We start from the raw sequence: 16,980 nt of genomic DNA, 5'->3' as shown, positions 1-16,980 counted from the left end.
TGTTCAGTGAAGAAAACGACGACAAACATAACAGCAGTCTCTAGTAATGCTGTAAATGATTAATTAAGTGCCAACATTTACGAACATCCCAAGGGTATGAACATCCTTTTGTTTGACTATTTTGAAAATGATTAAAGCGGCCCACTCCCACTAGTTGTTAGCCTCCCACCATTCTGAGAACTCAAATTGACATGACGTGCTGCAAGCAAGGGAACTGTTACTGATGGTGACTTAACAGAGCGTCGTAAAATCTGGAGTATACCCTTAAGCCTCTTGTAATTGTAGCTTATGAGGCTTTTTCCGAAGACATAAGTACTTTTGTTGATGTAGTCGTTAGAAAAGTTTGGATCCTAGTTTGTTTTGTGTGCCGTCTTACCACAAATCCCCAATCCACTTGTGCCACTTCCCATACGGCAGTGATATTGTCACTCCTCTAAGTACCCCGCAGCTCTTTTGTTTTTGCTGCTGATAACGTCCCTTGGAGCTTTCTGTTGGTCGCTGACATCTGCACTGGACGCGGCTTTCTTTAAAGGGTCAGTTCAAGATTTATGAAATGAGGTTCTGTTCATTGGTCCGGAGTGCTGAGACTAATGACCGGTCCGAGGAGGGGCTGTGGTAGGGTGCAGGGTGGTTATTGTTGGGTGATGGAGACAAGCGACATCTTAAAACAACTCTAATCTTAAAAAAGCGTGGTAGTGGTTTTGGTGAAGTTGTTCAACCATTAAATTGATTTTAAATTTCAGTGGGTATTATACAGAAGCTGGTGACTGTTCACATGGAAAATTAGTAAAGTTGCTTAAATATCACAAATCGTTCAGCAGTTTCAGTGAAGGGTGTTTTATTGATTTTTTTTTTCTTTTGCCAGTTGTTTTTATATCAATTACTATGACTGCAAACAATACATGTTTTGTTCTCAGCATGTGTTCAACACAGAAAGATCATTGGTGACACACTGCATAAATTTATTTACAGTTTTAAAATAATTATTAGCCTCTGTAAAATTAACCACCCAATTCAGATGTGAGAAAGGTTAAGCATTAGTAAAATAATATTGGTATTAACTGCTGTGATATTTGTTGCTGCAGGGAAGACATAAACTGCTCATGAATGTCTGTAAAATTGATGCCATTAGATATAAAAATATGAGGCACATAATTATTCTTGTAAAAGAACAATAAACCATATAAAAGCACAAAAAGTTGTAAAAATATGATTTGTGTCATGCTAACTTTAATTTTCTCTCATTCTCTTCACACAGAGTTTCAAAATCCACTGCAAGTCCCTCGACCAAGGGTCCGCAGTCACCTCACTATCAAGGTGCAGTCAAAGTTGACATCAAAGTCATGGCCCCCTGTCCATGGCTTGAAACCTCCTGTGGCCCCCAAACCCAGGCCTCTCTCTCAGTCTCACCTACAGGGAAACACCCACCATCAGCACAGGCTCAGCAACGGAGAGCTGCCTCACGCTGACGGGGAGACGGGAGATCTCCTTGAAGTGACTGAGGGGAACCACAATAAAGAGGAGAGACAAGAAGTAGAGAGTGGGGTTAGTAACAACAGCGCAGGAGGGAGCGACAAAGAGGACACGGCAGAGGGAGAAACCGTGGCAGGAACAGATGGAGGAGCAGAAGTGTTTGATAAAGATGGTGATGTGGACAGCATAGCCTCCGATGACACCATCAAGGCAGACGATTTGATTGACATTGCAGAGGAAGAAACCACTGACAGTGATTCCGTTAAGCCTGAAGATGGTGACCACACTGATGATGAGAGTACAGTAATGTCATTGCATCCTCCAGCGGAGCCAGAGTATGAAGAGGTAGAGAAGACGGAAACAGCTTGTGACTCTACAGAGCACTTATATGAACCAGAGGTGGAGTCACATGTTGAGCAAACACAATCGTCCAGTGTTGGTGGTGAGAACAACGACGCTGGATTTCACGAAACAAGCATTGAGCTGCCTGGTGGCTTTTTCCCAAATGAGGCAGAGTTGGAAAATGGCAGATTTGCATACGGATTCAGCATGCTTCCCACTGTTACTGAGGAGTATCCGTATGATTTGATCGGCCCCACTGATGATGCTAGCGATACGTGTGAGTCGTGTGACACGGCTGAAACAGGGGACACAGAAGTCTGGCAGCCAGAGCGAGCCACAAAGGACCCCTCTGGTTGTTTTCGATTCACGTCCAGCACAGAAGACGTATTCGGGCCTTATTCCGTCATAGAAGCGGTCCCAGAAGATACGAGTAGCACTGCTGATCCTGAGTGGAACCCTGGAGAGGAAGATAAATCTTCATCAGCAAATGAATCTCAAACCCAGGATGCCTGTAACCAGGAACCTTACTACGTGTCATCAGATGACGTAGACAAGCTCGAAGATGAGCAAGCCAACTCAGAAGAGCTTCACAATGAGGACGCCACGGAGCAATCTTTTCAACATAAAGACAAAGAAAAAGACATTGAGTCAGCTGATGAATATGCGGACATTGATGATTCAATCTGCCTAAAAGATGATAACGCTCAGCATTCTGATTGCGTGTCATCAGAAGATTATGTCGAGATAGGTGAAGAGGATGAGGAAGAGGAGGTGGAAAAGAAGCATATCCGAGTTAAGAGTGCAAACAAGAGGACTGCTCAGCGAGAACAGGCTTTGCGCGGCCAGAGAAAAAGCTGCCAGCCTCGGCTCAGGTTGTGCAACATCACAGTGCCAGCAGACCTAGACTTCGGCTGCACCCCAGAGCTCACCAATAGGGTGGTGTTTGCTCACACCACTGAAGCCTTTGAAGAAGACATTGAAGAACTAGACGGCCATATTGTGCCTTACTATGAAGACACAGACTCAGACAGCGATGAGCACATATATGTAGAGGTTGGGTTTGAATCAGAAGGGGAGAACGTCATGTCTCTTGATCGAAAAACCATTGTCACACGATCAAGGTCTTACTCTGGAAAAGTCTCAAATTACGTGCCAGAAACTGTACCAGAGGAAACGGGGACAGAGACTCATGACTACTGCACCGTACCGGAGGATAAGAGCAGTGGACCTCACAGCCCCTTGGAACAGCCAGCAGTTAATTGCATAACTCCATCTACAAAGTCTCGTCGCTTCTTGCTCTCTTCTCGGTCTGCCGATGGCCCAGGATTATCCTTTCTCACTTCAGCGGAGAATGACCAATCACTTCAGAATGAGATCAGGATAAGGAGAAAGGATGACACTTTGTCCCTGCCATGCGTCATAACTTCCTCTGGGAGCTTCTCTCAGCGTAGCCATCAGTCATCAAGTGGTGTTTCCACGCCAACTTCTTTAGCGGACATACCTCCACCCTTTGAGCTGGTTCCAATCACCAAGAGACCTGTCACTAAGAGCTCACCATCCCTCCTGATCCAGCATGAACTGAGTGAAACGCCCAAGAAGAAGAAGTCCTCATTTAAGCGTTTTCTGGCGTTCAAGTTCAAGAGGAAGACCGACCCAAAGGGTTTCAGTGACGGAAGTGTCCGCTCTTCGCGATCCTCCTCCGAATCCAGCCATCATGGCGTGAGACTCATAGAGCTTGATTGTCGAAGCAATGGCAGCTCACCTCAGCTTCAATCTGCCATGGTGAGCCCCCAGCAACATCCTTCAAACCTGCCATCTTCTCTTATTCTCTGCAAAGATCCCCACAGGAGGAAAGGAGACCTTAAAGCTGATGGCAAGGGCGTGTCCAGAGTGGAATCCTTTGAGGAGCGCTCTCGCCGCCCCATCATGCCGCTTCCAATGACCAAACCTCGCTCCATCTCATTCCCCAGTGCGGACACCTCAGACTATGAAAATATTCCAGCCATGAGCTCTGACTATGAGAACATCCAGATCCCAGGAAGACCCACAAGATCCCACACGGTCACAGAATTTTTTGAAAATCCAAACCGCACCACAGTGATGTCCAATGAAAATGATGGTTATGTGGATATGAACAGTTTTCCTGGGATTGACAGCAAGCCTCAGACATTGAAAGTAGACTCTGAAAGGTAGGAACAAAGTATTTCTTTGATTTTTGCCTCAACAAATCTAAAATGTTTATTTCAACCTTATTTATAGCAATGTCTGGTGTAATATTATTGTCTTAGCCATAATTTTCAGAAAGCTCAAATAATTTTGACTCTAGATGCTTCTAGTATCAGGTACCCTAATTAATGAACAAAATCACAGCTTGATCTCACAGATCTTTCACAGATTTTTGGCAAGCCTTCTTCTAAATCAGCCAAATTTCCAGGCTCTCAGTTAGCAAAGCAGCCCTAGACTACTAAACTTCCACCATCATGTTACCAGTTTCATTAGTTGACAGAATATTTTCTCAAAAGTGTCTGGATATGTACTCTCTTTGGTCAGCGAGGGTTTTGGGCTTTAAACTTTCCTATGGATCCACTTTTTCTATAGTATCTTGTTAATTCATGAAAGCACGCCTGACATGAGGCAAGAAGGCCTCTACCCTGCACTAGTCATTGTTCTGGGTTCTTGTATAATGCTTCTATAGAATGTGCATAATAATTCAGAATAATTTTGGCTCTGACTCGTGGGAACATAAACCATTTTTCTATTTGTGGAGAAAACAGAAAAAATGCCCAAAATGGCTCTCGCTAAGTTTTGCTGAAGTCTTAGGAGATTAAAAGTGGGATTTTAACCCTTTCCAGATAGATGCTGGAGATTTGTTTTCATCTCATTTGTTCTTTCACCTTTTTTTTTTACACTGGGAAATGATGTATTGCTCTTTCGGCCTACTCTGTTATCTGGCATAGAGTAGATAACAGCTATTTAGGTGATTTCTTGATTATATCGTTTTGGCAGTAAACAGTCTAGTGTATTACAATAGAGGCTGTGTTTAATCATAGTTAATTCATGGTTCTACCAGCATGATGATTGCTTTCTCACCTAAGCCAATTTTAATTTATTTATTTATTTTTCCCCTTTTCAAATGAATTTGTAACTTAAAAGCTGGCTTTTGTATTCACTCAAGTTATCATTACATAATATAAAGTTTTGTCTGATGATCTGAAGCATAAACTATGGCCAAAACAATGCAGATACAATCCTATTTCAATGCACACTATACAGTCAAAATTCTTGAACAGCTAACATCCTCACACTTTATTTTAGGATACTTTCCAGTAAGAGGGATCCCACTTTACTCAACCAGGTGATATTTGTTGACGTATCTGAGAAACAAGCAGCCTGCCCGGTCAGGCATCACTGGCTTCAAAAAGACCAACAGCTCTTCTGAGAAAACTTATCCCTGTTTTTTTTGTTGTTGTTTTTTTTCGAGGTCACATCTGCTGGTGCTTTTTCCATGCAAGACTGATGTAGTAGAACAGGTACTGGCAATGAGGAAGCTCAGCGAGTGCAGCTTCTGCACATTATGGAAAGTCATTATGGATGCAATTAAAAGTGATGAAATTGGCGAGGGGGGTTCTTTCACACGTCGAAGTGGTGGAGGATAAGCGAAAACGTGAGAGCATCAGAGGAGGGAAAAGTGTTAATAGGAAAAGGCAGATCAATATGAAAACAAGGTTTGTAATGATAAAGTGGAATAATGGATTGTCTTGCATGAACAAAGGAAAGACAAAAGAAACAGTTCTGGCGTAATTCCTTTACTATGCCAGACACTTGTGTTTAAGAGGTTTTTTTATTATTATTATTAAAATGGCTCTCTCCTGGTTGCTTCTCTGTCACTGTCCTCTTGTGGGTCTGCAGGGTTTATGTGTGTGATGAAGTGTGGAATCACCATATTGAGATGGCACAGAAACATCCCAACTGTACTACAGTCACTCCAGAATACTCCAGAATTGAGTCAGACCAATTTCCGATCTCCCATTTCTGTCCAAAGCTTTAGAAAATTGTAGCTCACCAAATGTATAATTAGCTCTGTGACAATAACTTGTTTGAACATTTTCAGTCTGGTTTTCGGCCCTGTCACAGCACAGAGACCACCCTGGTCAAAATCACAAAAGGTCTCTTGACGGCATTGGACTTCTGCTTAGCTGTCCAGCTTCTCTTGGAATAAACAACACAGCTTTATCCTGGTTCTCATCATCATATCTCTCTCATGGCTCTCACCTTGACCAGCTAAAGCCTTTCCAATCCCAAGTATCTGCAGTGAGTGAGTGGCACGCCCCAGGGCTGTGTCCTGGTGTCACTCTTTTTCAATATTTACCTTCTCACTCTTGGCAGTAAATTCAGAAAATGTATCAATTTTCACTGCTATGAAGGTTACATCCAACTTTACCTGTCCTCCAGACCTACCACATCTTTATCCCTGCTCATCCCTCTCATAATCTTCTTAAACTTAATCTATATAAAACTGAAATACCTCTTATTGGCACAAAGTCCACAATTCGCAAATCTAGCAAATTTTCTTTATCCACTGTCCTCCTCTCACCACAGGTCAATAGTCTTTGTGTCATCCCAGCATCCTCCCTTTCACACCTCATACTGACATCAACCACTCTGCTTTCTTCCACCTTTGTAATGTTAACCGTCTCCGTTCCTAACTTACCGCCACTGTCGTTTTAGACATTGGCGGTACCCTTTTTTTTTTTTTTTTTCTGCACTAATGTACAGTATATGTGCTATTGCAAAAATGGTCAAAAACATTTGGCTTAAGTGACTGCTAACTTTCTTACTTTTACAATAACCGTGAAATCCTGAGACTGATTAATTTGAACAAATGTGCAATATTTCAAATGTTTGGATACATAGGCAGCTATGTGCTAATATTTTAACAGTGTATTAATTGATTTCATCAAGATTTCTTGAACAAATAGCTCTAGAGAACATTCATGATCTTGATGTACCCCAAAATGAGTTTGGCACCTCTGCCCTACAGGGTGTTAATATGTTTTCAAGGCCCTCTTATGTGTCTGAGCATTTCTAAAGAGCTCTATACCTGACCACTGCAGATGCTTTGTGTCCTAGTGATGGTATCAGTGCGCTTCGCTTTGTGCTTCAGATCTCACACCAGCCACAAGGATGCCAAAAACATATCAGTCTTTCTGCTTTTCCTTTAGCCGCATTCCCATCACCGAGGTTCCTGTTACCAGGGTCACTCTGAGTTGCCTCAGGGCGGATTTTTTATTTAGGTCGATAGAATATGTATTTGTGCGCGAGTTTACTCACAGAGAGGCATTTCTCTGCCTTTGTGAGCACATATTGCGTGAAAGCCTTCGAAATCTTGACACTACCGCAGTCCCAGACCACGGAGATGACGATGACAGTGATTTATTAAGAACACATTCAACCCAGCACGGTCAAAGCTCCTCGGAGAAACAAGTTGATTTTTGTGAGGGGAAACAAGCGGATAGCCTCAGGGAGTTTCTCAACAAACGCCTGCAGCCACAGACGTGCATTTTAAGGCGAGCTTACAAAGCTGCTCTCCACCACGGCTGCCCTGTTTCTTGTGGTGTGATTAATGTACGCCAGCATTAAGACGACACATTAGCACACACATTCAGACTAAGCAAAGAAACATGTTCATTAGCGGCGCACTGCAGTCTAAGATGAATGCAGAACAGGCGCTGCGATTTAACCCAATCCCAATCAAGGTGTGTTATTTTTGTAGGTGTGTGGGTTGCGTATTATATGCGCAAACGTGCGAGCGGCCGGAGTTACATCTCTGTGCTGTTTTATCAAGTAGATGATGGTCCAGCTGAGGATGCTGTCTCAGCAAACCAGGCCCATTGAAAAATCCAAATGGCTACAAATGGGCTCAGGAAACCAGCTAATTTTAGCAAAGAAAGTTCAGGATTTTGTGCAGCTGAGACGCTGTTTTATTTTAGCACCTATAATGGGGTCCTGCTAATGTGTAGCAGAGTTGTACATCACTCTTCCAGTTCAGCAAAAAACCTCTTCAGAATGATGACAAAGCCCTGGCATGGCCTTTAAAACGGCACCTCCACCCACTGTTTTTTTAGCATTAGTAGTGATGAGGGAGCCATCTTAAGTACATTGTTGTTCTGGGTGGTGCGCTGTGCAGCGAGGCGGTGGGCAAGGCGTGTCCCTGGTTCGCCAGGACCGGTGCCAGTTGCTCTGAGGTCGTTAACAGGTCATCCCAAGGGAGGAAGTATCCAGCCCAGGAGCTTCCCACCAGCCTGTTTACAGGAAATGCGGGATAAGGGTGAGGTGCTGGTGGGAGGTAGAGAGGCGCAGAAACGGCATGACAGGTAGGACGAAATGGGAGGAATGGGCTTACCCCTGTGGCTGGGTGAGGGTTTTGCTTTCCCTTGGAACAACAGAATGAGGTGTGGTCCAGTCAGGAATGTCAAGTCTGCTGTCGCTGTTACTTGAGATTACCAATAACTGCTGCAGTCTCTCTTCAGGAACAAGCTAACAGATTTATGGGTGCGAGATGTATTGTAGCTAAAAAGTGAGTTCATGTCTGCCATGATTTGCCAAACCATACAGTGCAGGACTGAAGCTACAGCAAACAATCCTCTGGTCTGGATGTGCCAGACGAGCACCTGACTCTACAAACTAGTTTAAATGTACCCTCATGTTCGTCAGAATGTAATATAGCAATGCAACTATTTGCATCCTTTTATGCTTGCTATTCGATTCAAGTAACTAATGGGGTCACGATCAAGCCGGTTTTAAAATAATCAGTATTGGGAGTCGCTGACAAACTGCCATTCCTGTGATTAGACCTTTAATTATAGTACTGTCAGGTGTTACTGTAAGCCTGCCTTCACCATCGAGCTGTGCAGCAGAAATTTCTCAAGCCAGTTTCTTTAAATTATTGGCTGTTACTTGTTGTTGTTGTTTCTTTTTTCAGTGGTTGAAATTGCGAGGAGTCCAGCTTACCATTAATTTGCTACATTTTCTTTTTATAAAAATATATTATATCTCAAATTCATGCATAACCCAGGTAGATGTAATTTCTGTTCTGGTTCTGGCCAGCATCTAACGCACCGGCACTCCATGCAGTGCTTGTTTAAAATGTTGTGGCAGTGAATGGAAGCAGTGCTTTTCTGCTCATAATCAGTCCGGGTACAGCTGCACCACAGCAATGGCTGTGAAAGTTTTACTTTAAGGACACCATCTGTCACATCACTTAGACTCTGTAAGACTCTCTACTGTTAGGTTTTCTCACTATCTGCCGTTTGGTTTGATTAAAAAAAAAGTGACTTAGAACTAATGGTGAAAGGAAAAGTAAGCAAAATATTGTTATTCAACCTATCACTCATTTGGTTCAGGCACCGTTAAAAAAGCAAGTAACTGTTGCAGCTAATTACCATGAGTGAGGCATGCAGGAGCAGTGTTTGGAGAGAGCAGTTGATTAATTTGATAGTGCGATTTGCTCACATTAACACACTTGAAGATATCTGAAAATAAAAACCTCTGTATCTGAAAAACGTTATGCTGACAACACTAGCAGTCGCCTCGGTGGTCTGACTGCTGATTCTCTTGGAGATATTTTTTCAAGACATGAACGGCCTTGTGTTGTTTTGTGTCCATCAGTCTTGGGTTGGTACTTTCATTGAGGCTGAAATTAACTTTACTTTCTTAATGGTCACTCTGTTTTCACGCAAGTTTTAGCTATATGCTCAGTCATCATATGTTTTTTTTTTTTTATGTCAAGAACAGTTTTCTGTTTGATTTGATCAATTTATGTTTAGTCCTGTGACTGAAAATAACATCTGGCATTTAAAAATAATCAATAGAGAAAACTTCAGTATCTTTGCTAAAAGTAAGTAAATTTTCAGTTTGAATTAAAACCAAAAAAAAGTCACAGACACTTGCAGCACTCAAAAGTTAGAATTTGGATCTGTGACCCCAAATTCCCAACTCATTATGCAGTTGAAAAATTATCCTTAATCTATCCCAAACAGACCACATGTATCATCGTAGCAATCATAAAGAAAATGTATTATTATTTTGTACAGACGCCAGCTCCACATCAGTAAACAAATAACCTTCCTCACTAAAGACAGCGAACACTCCAACACATGTTCCAAATCCCCCATTAGTATCCCATTCTTCTATAGTTAGCAAGCTAATGAACCTGCACCATTAGACTTTTTTTCTCATAATGGTGCCATTATAAGTAGAAAAAAACTTCTTCTAATATATATTTTGATACGGAGTGTTTACTTTATTGAATCGTGTATTACAAGCACCATCAAATTTAGCGGAGGCTGGTGAGACGCGTCTCTCTTTTCCCACCGTTACTGGGCCCGCCTTTAAATTTGACACACTAGATTTAATTTTGTCGTGTTACCGACACAGTCAGCTGGGATAATAACTTTGCTTTAATAGACTTTTTCAAAAGTCTTATTTTGCCATTCTCCAGGCCCATATCTAATGTTTCTCATAGTTGTCCAAGGTTTTGGTTTGTTTGGTTTCATTTGCTAAACTTAACAGATATTGCAAACCCAATCATTTCTTTCCTTTTGTTTGATTACATTTCTTCTTTTGTGTGAAACGTTCCTCTGAATAATTGAAGACTGGAGTGCTATTGTAGGTTGAAGACGAAAAGGTGAAGGTGAAAGTCCTCAGTGGAGTTGCTCTCGGTCGTTTTATAGATAGCGCAATAAATCAGAGCGGCAGAATGACTTTAAAGAAGAGCAATTCCCCGCAGTTCTTTTTGTCCCTTCTGAGCCAAACCCTGGAGCCCCGGCTACGCTGACCCGACTATTCTGAGGTCAACTGTGAGTAATGGGCCGTAGGTGCTTCCACTGGCCCGCCCAATAAGACTGTTATAGGTGGCTGCTTGGATGTGAGAGAGAGAGAGAGATCCTCAAGAAGTATGAGTATGTCTGAATGGAAACTGACTCCAAAAGATAACTCCTATAACCTTTAGTCTCCTGGAGGTATAGCCTACTCCTCACTAGTCAATAACAAATTATTTTTTCAATGAGGCACTGCACTGGACTTCTAATTTTGCCACAGCTCTGTATCGACGTTAGAGCTATTGACCTACGCCTGTCATATTTACAGTTTTGTGATGACGTGATGCTGTCAGACATACTTAAAGGGTCATAATGGGCCAGAGGGCATCGCTAATTAGTGCAGGTTGCATTTAGAAGGGATTACACAAGAAATCGTCTGCAGCATATCCCCTCTGCTCCTGCAGCACACAAAAGGATTTCTAGCAACTTTGCCATTTCCTCAGGACCTAATCAGGAAAGGGATTATTACACTCTAAGCACCCAGGGACTCTTTATGAAAACTGAAATGCTTAGGGACACTCAAAGGAAGCCGAAAAACATACATTTATAAGGGACTGGGAGTTTAGCACCGCGTCTGAATGTGCCCTTTGGGAATGCGGTGAGTGGCCTTTCATTGTAAATCTGAGTCTGAGATTGAGTGTGCTTTATGCTACTTTGCATTCCCAACAGACAAAAAAAAAGCATCGTCCCATATTGCCAATACAGTGATCCTGTATTCTATAGAAGCTGTTGTGATAATAGGTTTTGCTATATTAAGTGTCGCTTTATGTCTTGTGCAGTGCCTACACGGAACCTTTTCCCATGAACCCGGTCTCTGCCGGGCTGTCAGCTGATGAAGACCACGGTCGTACCTCAGAAGAGGAAGACGGCACTTTGGAGCAAAGTTATGACCGACAGGTGAGTGGTAAGATCCAGAAAAACAGGTGTATAATAGACTTGGGGTCAGTTACGAGTTATTTTACTTCAACAAGGGAACGCACGATTTCTATATATGTTGAAAAATATGTATTACTCATGTGTATTCAATGAGGAAGGACTGCACTGATAAATATGTTAACAGCCAAACATAAAATAAAACTTTCAATTTAATATCTTTAATCAACTTTATTTACTAAAAGGTACTTCCCTGATGTTGCCAGCTCAGATACAGGCAGTGTTTTAATTAGTGTGTGTGCAACTAATTCCTTAACAAAATAAAACATTTCTTGAGAACCCCTGATTGTTTTTGGCTCCTTAAGTGTAAAAAGACTTCCTTCAAAACTTAGTGATATGTGGCATAAAGATTTTCTCAATGGGGATGAATTTTGACCCGCTATATAAAAATTGTTTAAATTCTCCCAAGTTGGAGAGTTTTCTAGCATAAACAGCATTTGTGGGCATACGAAGACATATCAATCAGATTTAAGTCCCAGTGTGACCATTTTCTGATGGTCTCGTCTCGGACTCGGGCGCTGAGGACTCGGGATTTTATTTCGAGATCATTCGAGACCGCAACTGTGGAAATATCACTAAACTTACAGCATACTGTGCAGTTTATTTGTTAACATGTTTGTTTTCACTGGATGCCAAACGCACCGATTAAAATCCAAGCAATAACCTGACTTATCAATTACGTGTTTCTGTTACTCCCCCCTGAAGACAGTAACGTCACGTACAGAGGGTCATATCCACCATAAAATGTTTTTAATTGTAGAGCAGATATTACACGATGCTCATCTTCTCAGAAAGTTTCATTTTCGTCTCCTCGGTCCACAGAATATTTTCCCAACCATTTGTAAGGTTTTCCAGATTGACACATGCCAACGACATTGATTCTCATCTGTTAGGATTTCTTAAGATTGGAACACAAGATTCTGCTTTTTATCTACATTGCGTTCCTGGAAAAGTTATATTTATGCGATTTTTGACTGTTTGACTGTTCTGCTGTTCTGGCAGTAATCAGCCCTGTAATTAAAGGAAGCTCAGCTTTTGTAAGAAAGAACAGAAACGTTATGGTTTGACAAGCAGCAGCAAATAATGTTTCATAAAAGGCTTGTTTTGTTTTGGTAGCTTTTTCACTTGGTAAATAAAATCGTCATTTGAAAACGGCATCTTGTGTTTAACCTGGTTATCTTTTGTCGGATTTTAAAAACAATTTGGTGATCCAAAAAGCTTAAAAGTAACTAAAAAGGAAAACCTTGCAAGGGGTCAAATACATTTTCACAACACTGCCTTAAAGACAGAACAACAAAGATATAGTTTTCAAGTTTACTTGTAAACTACTCCTAAATTTAGCTGCTACTCTATATTGTCGCCTAAGTAGCAGAAGTAGACGCTCTCACTGTAATACTTTTGCAGTATTAGTTTTAAATTAAGTCATTTCAGCACGTTCAAACTCCACACATTTTTGTTTTAAAGCTTTGTCTCAATACTGTGAAACCGCGGTCATTTTCATCCAAGGTCCTCACTCTTTGAGAATCTCATACCAGCCCCTGCAGAGTGGGTAATGGAGCCCTGTACGTTCACTGCAGGCCGGGTGAAGCCACCTGAATCATTGCAGCCCGCATTCATAATCGTGTTTAATAGACCCGTAGATGGGATTTTCATTTTGACACCATTAGATGAGCACCTAGTGGTCGAACCCTTCTCTTCTCTTCAGCCTCGTGTCGGAGCTTATTCTCCAGCCTGTATTGCTTTAACATATTTGATGGGCCTTGAAATTCCCCCTCTGTGTTTGTGCAACGAAGAGCAGACCTTTTACAGTAGCTCAAAGACGGACCCCACCCATCCTGTTGCTGTCACAACAATAACAACCCCCGGTACTGATCATGTGATGCGCATTTCCTTGTTTTCTTACTCTTCAAAGCAAAGTTACAATAAATCGAACAAAAAAAAGAAAAAGTTCAGAAGGAAGGGCGCCCTTGATTTTACTACAAAAAGATCAGTGTCCCTTTAAACGAGCAAATGTAACTCTGAACACACACACACACACACACATTGGTCACCTTGGTAAAAACCATAAAAGCTCCAATGTTTTGCTTTTGCTCTCATGTTTCTGAGATGCAGCAATTAGCCTCTAAATCAATGGGGCGGTTTTTCATACAGCCTCTCATAAATAATGCATCTGAATTTAAACATGTTCAATTTGAGAAGGCTTTTGAGTCGGTGCTGCAGAGTAATGAAATAATCAGTCTTATGTTGACAGCGTGAATCTTAAAAAAAAAAAAAAAAAGTCAATTCAGTGTTTCGTCAGCCTGCTTAGCAGTGCTGTAGCTGGCACTATGAATGTTCGAGAGGGCTCCACAAAAGGCCTTTAAACATGAACTGTTTTCATTAATCTCCCACCATTTTCCCTTCCTGTCACGCAGATTGATGGGCGTTCAAGAGCGTTCTACGTTGCCAAAGAGCTTGTCGACTCAGAGAGAATGTAAGTGGCTAGGTTTTGTGGGTAAGCCCAATAAAATCAGTTCGTCTTGGTTGTTTTTCTTTTTTTGTTTGGCGCTTCAGTGTTAATTCATCAGAAGTTCTGGAGTAACTTCCCAAAATCATACCTGTTTTTTTACATCACAGCCTACAAATGTCATTATTCCTTACTGATCCAATAATGTCAAAAACTGTAAAGTGATTAATTTAGTATGAACACTTCTGCGAGGCTTTGTATTTTTCTTCCTCTTTAAGAACCTTTTAAATAATTTGCTAAATTTGTAGTAAAAATAAAAAGAACTATTTATTTAAGGGTTTCTTTTTACAGTTTTTACATAATCTTGTTACATTCTTGTTTTTGCAGACATGTTAGCTCCCTCAAGCACATTCAGGAGGTAAGGAAATCTTCTCTGCCTGATCAAAAGTGGGTCAAATGGACCTCAAATCTCTCCTGCCTAAAGATTTCTTAAAGATCTGCTCATTGTATCTTATCCTGTGTGTGTGTGTGTGTGTGTGTGTGTGTGTGTGTGTGTGTGTGTGTGTGTGTGTGTGTGTGTGTGTGTGTGGGCGCGTGTGTGTGTCACATCCAGTCTCTGTCTCCTCCTCCTCCCTTCTCCTTTTGGTAATGTTCGGTTTTGAGTTTATCAGTGTTGTTGCAGCCAGGTTTACTTCCTGGTCTTGACAAAGTTGTCATGTTGTGGTCAGTTGTCGGATGACGCAACGTCCCCACACCACGAATCTGTTTTGTATGTGTGTTTTGTGAATAGGGTAAAATTCCCTCCGTGTAAAAATGTCACTAAAAGAAAGTTGATCTTTCTGGTGACCATGTGGCCAGTCAAATAGAGAACTTTGGGGTTTTTTTGTAATTGTTTTTGAGACGGGAGGGGGATTTTACTGCGTAGACCACACACACACACACACCATATTTCTTTTTTTTCCATCCTCTCATTCACTTCCTGTCAAAACAACATCAAATAACTGCAGATTTATAAGTAAAGAATGACATTTATGTTTCATGACACTTCTTGTGACTTCACTGCAGTGATTTATTAGCTCTAATACCTTTAAACATGAACTAATATAAATATTTACAACAACAATAACAGGCCCATCTGAAGACCAAAAACCTGGAGCTTCAACCTAATAGCCGAACTTACAAACTAGCTGCTGCTAAAGCACAGACAGAACCAGAGGCTACATCTTCATGTGAACAATGATGGATAAAGTTTACATTCGAGCATTTATTGTACAAATTGTAATAATATTGTTCAAATGTCTGGAGCACAGTTGATTTTTTTGTGTTGCCTGGAAAACAAGCAACAGGTGTAAATAAGTTTAAAGTGGCTTACAAAGATACTCATGCCCTTTGAATCTGTTCACATTTAAAGCAGGAGTCTGTTAATCAGTTGTTGATCATAACTTTTAAGTGAAAGCACGGTTTTAAAATGTTTTAGCTAATTAGATTCTGAAAAGTGTGGCTTGCCTTTGTTTTCAGTCCCCTGTACTTTGGGTTATTTGGATAAAAAAAATTTCCACTCTTCTTTTTTCTAAACAGGTCAGGCTTCGTGTACAGCAATCCTAAATTCAAATTTCCAGCTGGGTTTGGCCCTGGACTTTGACTAGGCCATTCTAATACTGAAATACGCTCTGATTTAAACCCTTTCATTTGTAGTTACGGCTATATTCTCACCAGTTTCCCTGTCCCCACAGCATGTTGCCACCATTTTCATTGTTGTTCATAAATTAACTGATTTCCCCTCCTGAGTTATTGATATCTGCAGCTCCTCCACAATACACAAGTGTTTTTTTTTTACTATTACTATTCGTCTTGCCCAATCTTTAGTTCAGCTGGTCGGTCGTGTCTTGGTATGCTTGTATTAGCTGCAGCTGTTGTCCTCTCCAATTTTAGGTGATGGATTAACGCGATTTAATGGGGGTTCAAAAGTTTGGGATATTGTTTATTTGTATGACCTATCAGATATATAAATATACTTTTTAATATGAATGATAGCGTCTGGAAAAAACCCCAGCAAGTATTCAATAAAAACTCCCAAAAAGCCTGAAGAACCAACGACTCAAAAACCCTTAAAACATATTTTAAAAAGACAGGAATAAAGAGGTAAGGGTATCTCCAGATATGCTAAAGGTGACGTTCACTCTTTTGGTGATTCAGAGATATGATTATGCATCAGGTTATTATTGCTTGTCAATCTTCAGACTGTGATCTTTTAAGTTATTGGCGGCTGTTCGATGGTCATCGTTAAACTGAAAGTGAGTAATTCAGCCGAGGCGGCGGGGGTCGGGGGTGAGGTGGCGGTACACACAGAGGCGGCACGGCATGTACAAACACACCGTCTGGGAAAAAAACAAGGTGCAGCGTTAAGTGAGAAGCGCACATGAGCTATTGTTCCATTGTTTGATAAGGAATAACAAGAATACAAAGAATTTCCAGAGCCTGTCTCCACATAGGAAGGGAGGCCGCGCTCCTCTTCTAAACGACTTCTCCCCCGTAACGGCTTCAGCACAAGAAGCTCGTTTCTGTGCTAATCCGCGACCCCTTTGGCCCAAAAGAGGCAGCAAGCAGCCCGCTGTGACTGACTGCCCAACCGAAAGCTTCAGTTACCACAACAGAGTCGAAGCCGTGCGACGTGGAAGACGGAGTCAGGCAGAAACATGGCCGCTCTTTCAACCAGCCGACGTGGTTAAGGGGAACTTGGGCCTCGAGTCTCTTGTTCTGAAGTGGGCCGCCTTCTTGACAGTATCTCGCACGCGGATCGGGACATCTATGATTGTTCTGTGTTTTATTTTTACACAAAACTGAAATTGATGAGCCCCATACACTCGTCCCCTAGAGCAGGGGGGTCAAACTCATTTTCAAGATCCT

General features: G+C 41.6%; 1 protein-coding gene across 2 annotated transcripts in view; it reads left to right on the top strand.

The window, feature by feature from the left end:
• The window catches only part of LOC114135536 (FYVE, RhoGEF and PH domain-containing protein 5), a 39,875-nt gene that overhangs the window by 2,921 nt on the left and 19,974 nt on the right, over positions 1-16,980 (top strand). For both annotated transcript variants that reach the window (XM_028002899.1, XM_028002898.1), the window contains exons 2-5: positions 1,259-4,004; positions 11,474-11,591; positions 14,042-14,100; positions 14,461-14,491. In XM_028002899.1, the coding sequence (XP_027858700.1) occupies positions 1,259-4,004; positions 11,474-11,591; positions 14,042-14,100; positions 14,461-14,491 (2,954 nt within the window). The remainder of the gene's footprint in view (positions 1-1,258; positions 4,005-11,473; positions 11,592-14,041; positions 14,101-14,460; positions 14,492-16,980) is intronic.

Source organism: Xiphophorus couchianus, chromosome 20 (genome assembly GCF_001444195.1).
Source record: "Xiphophorus couchianus chromosome 20, X_couchianus-1.0, whole genome shotgun sequence".
Classification (NCBI taxonomy): domain Eukaryota; kingdom Metazoa; phylum Chordata; class Actinopteri; order Cyprinodontiformes; family Poeciliidae; genus Xiphophorus; species Xiphophorus couchianus.
The sequence above is the reverse complement of the archived record's forward strand: the minus strand, read 5'-3'. Positions and strand labels throughout refer to the sequence as shown.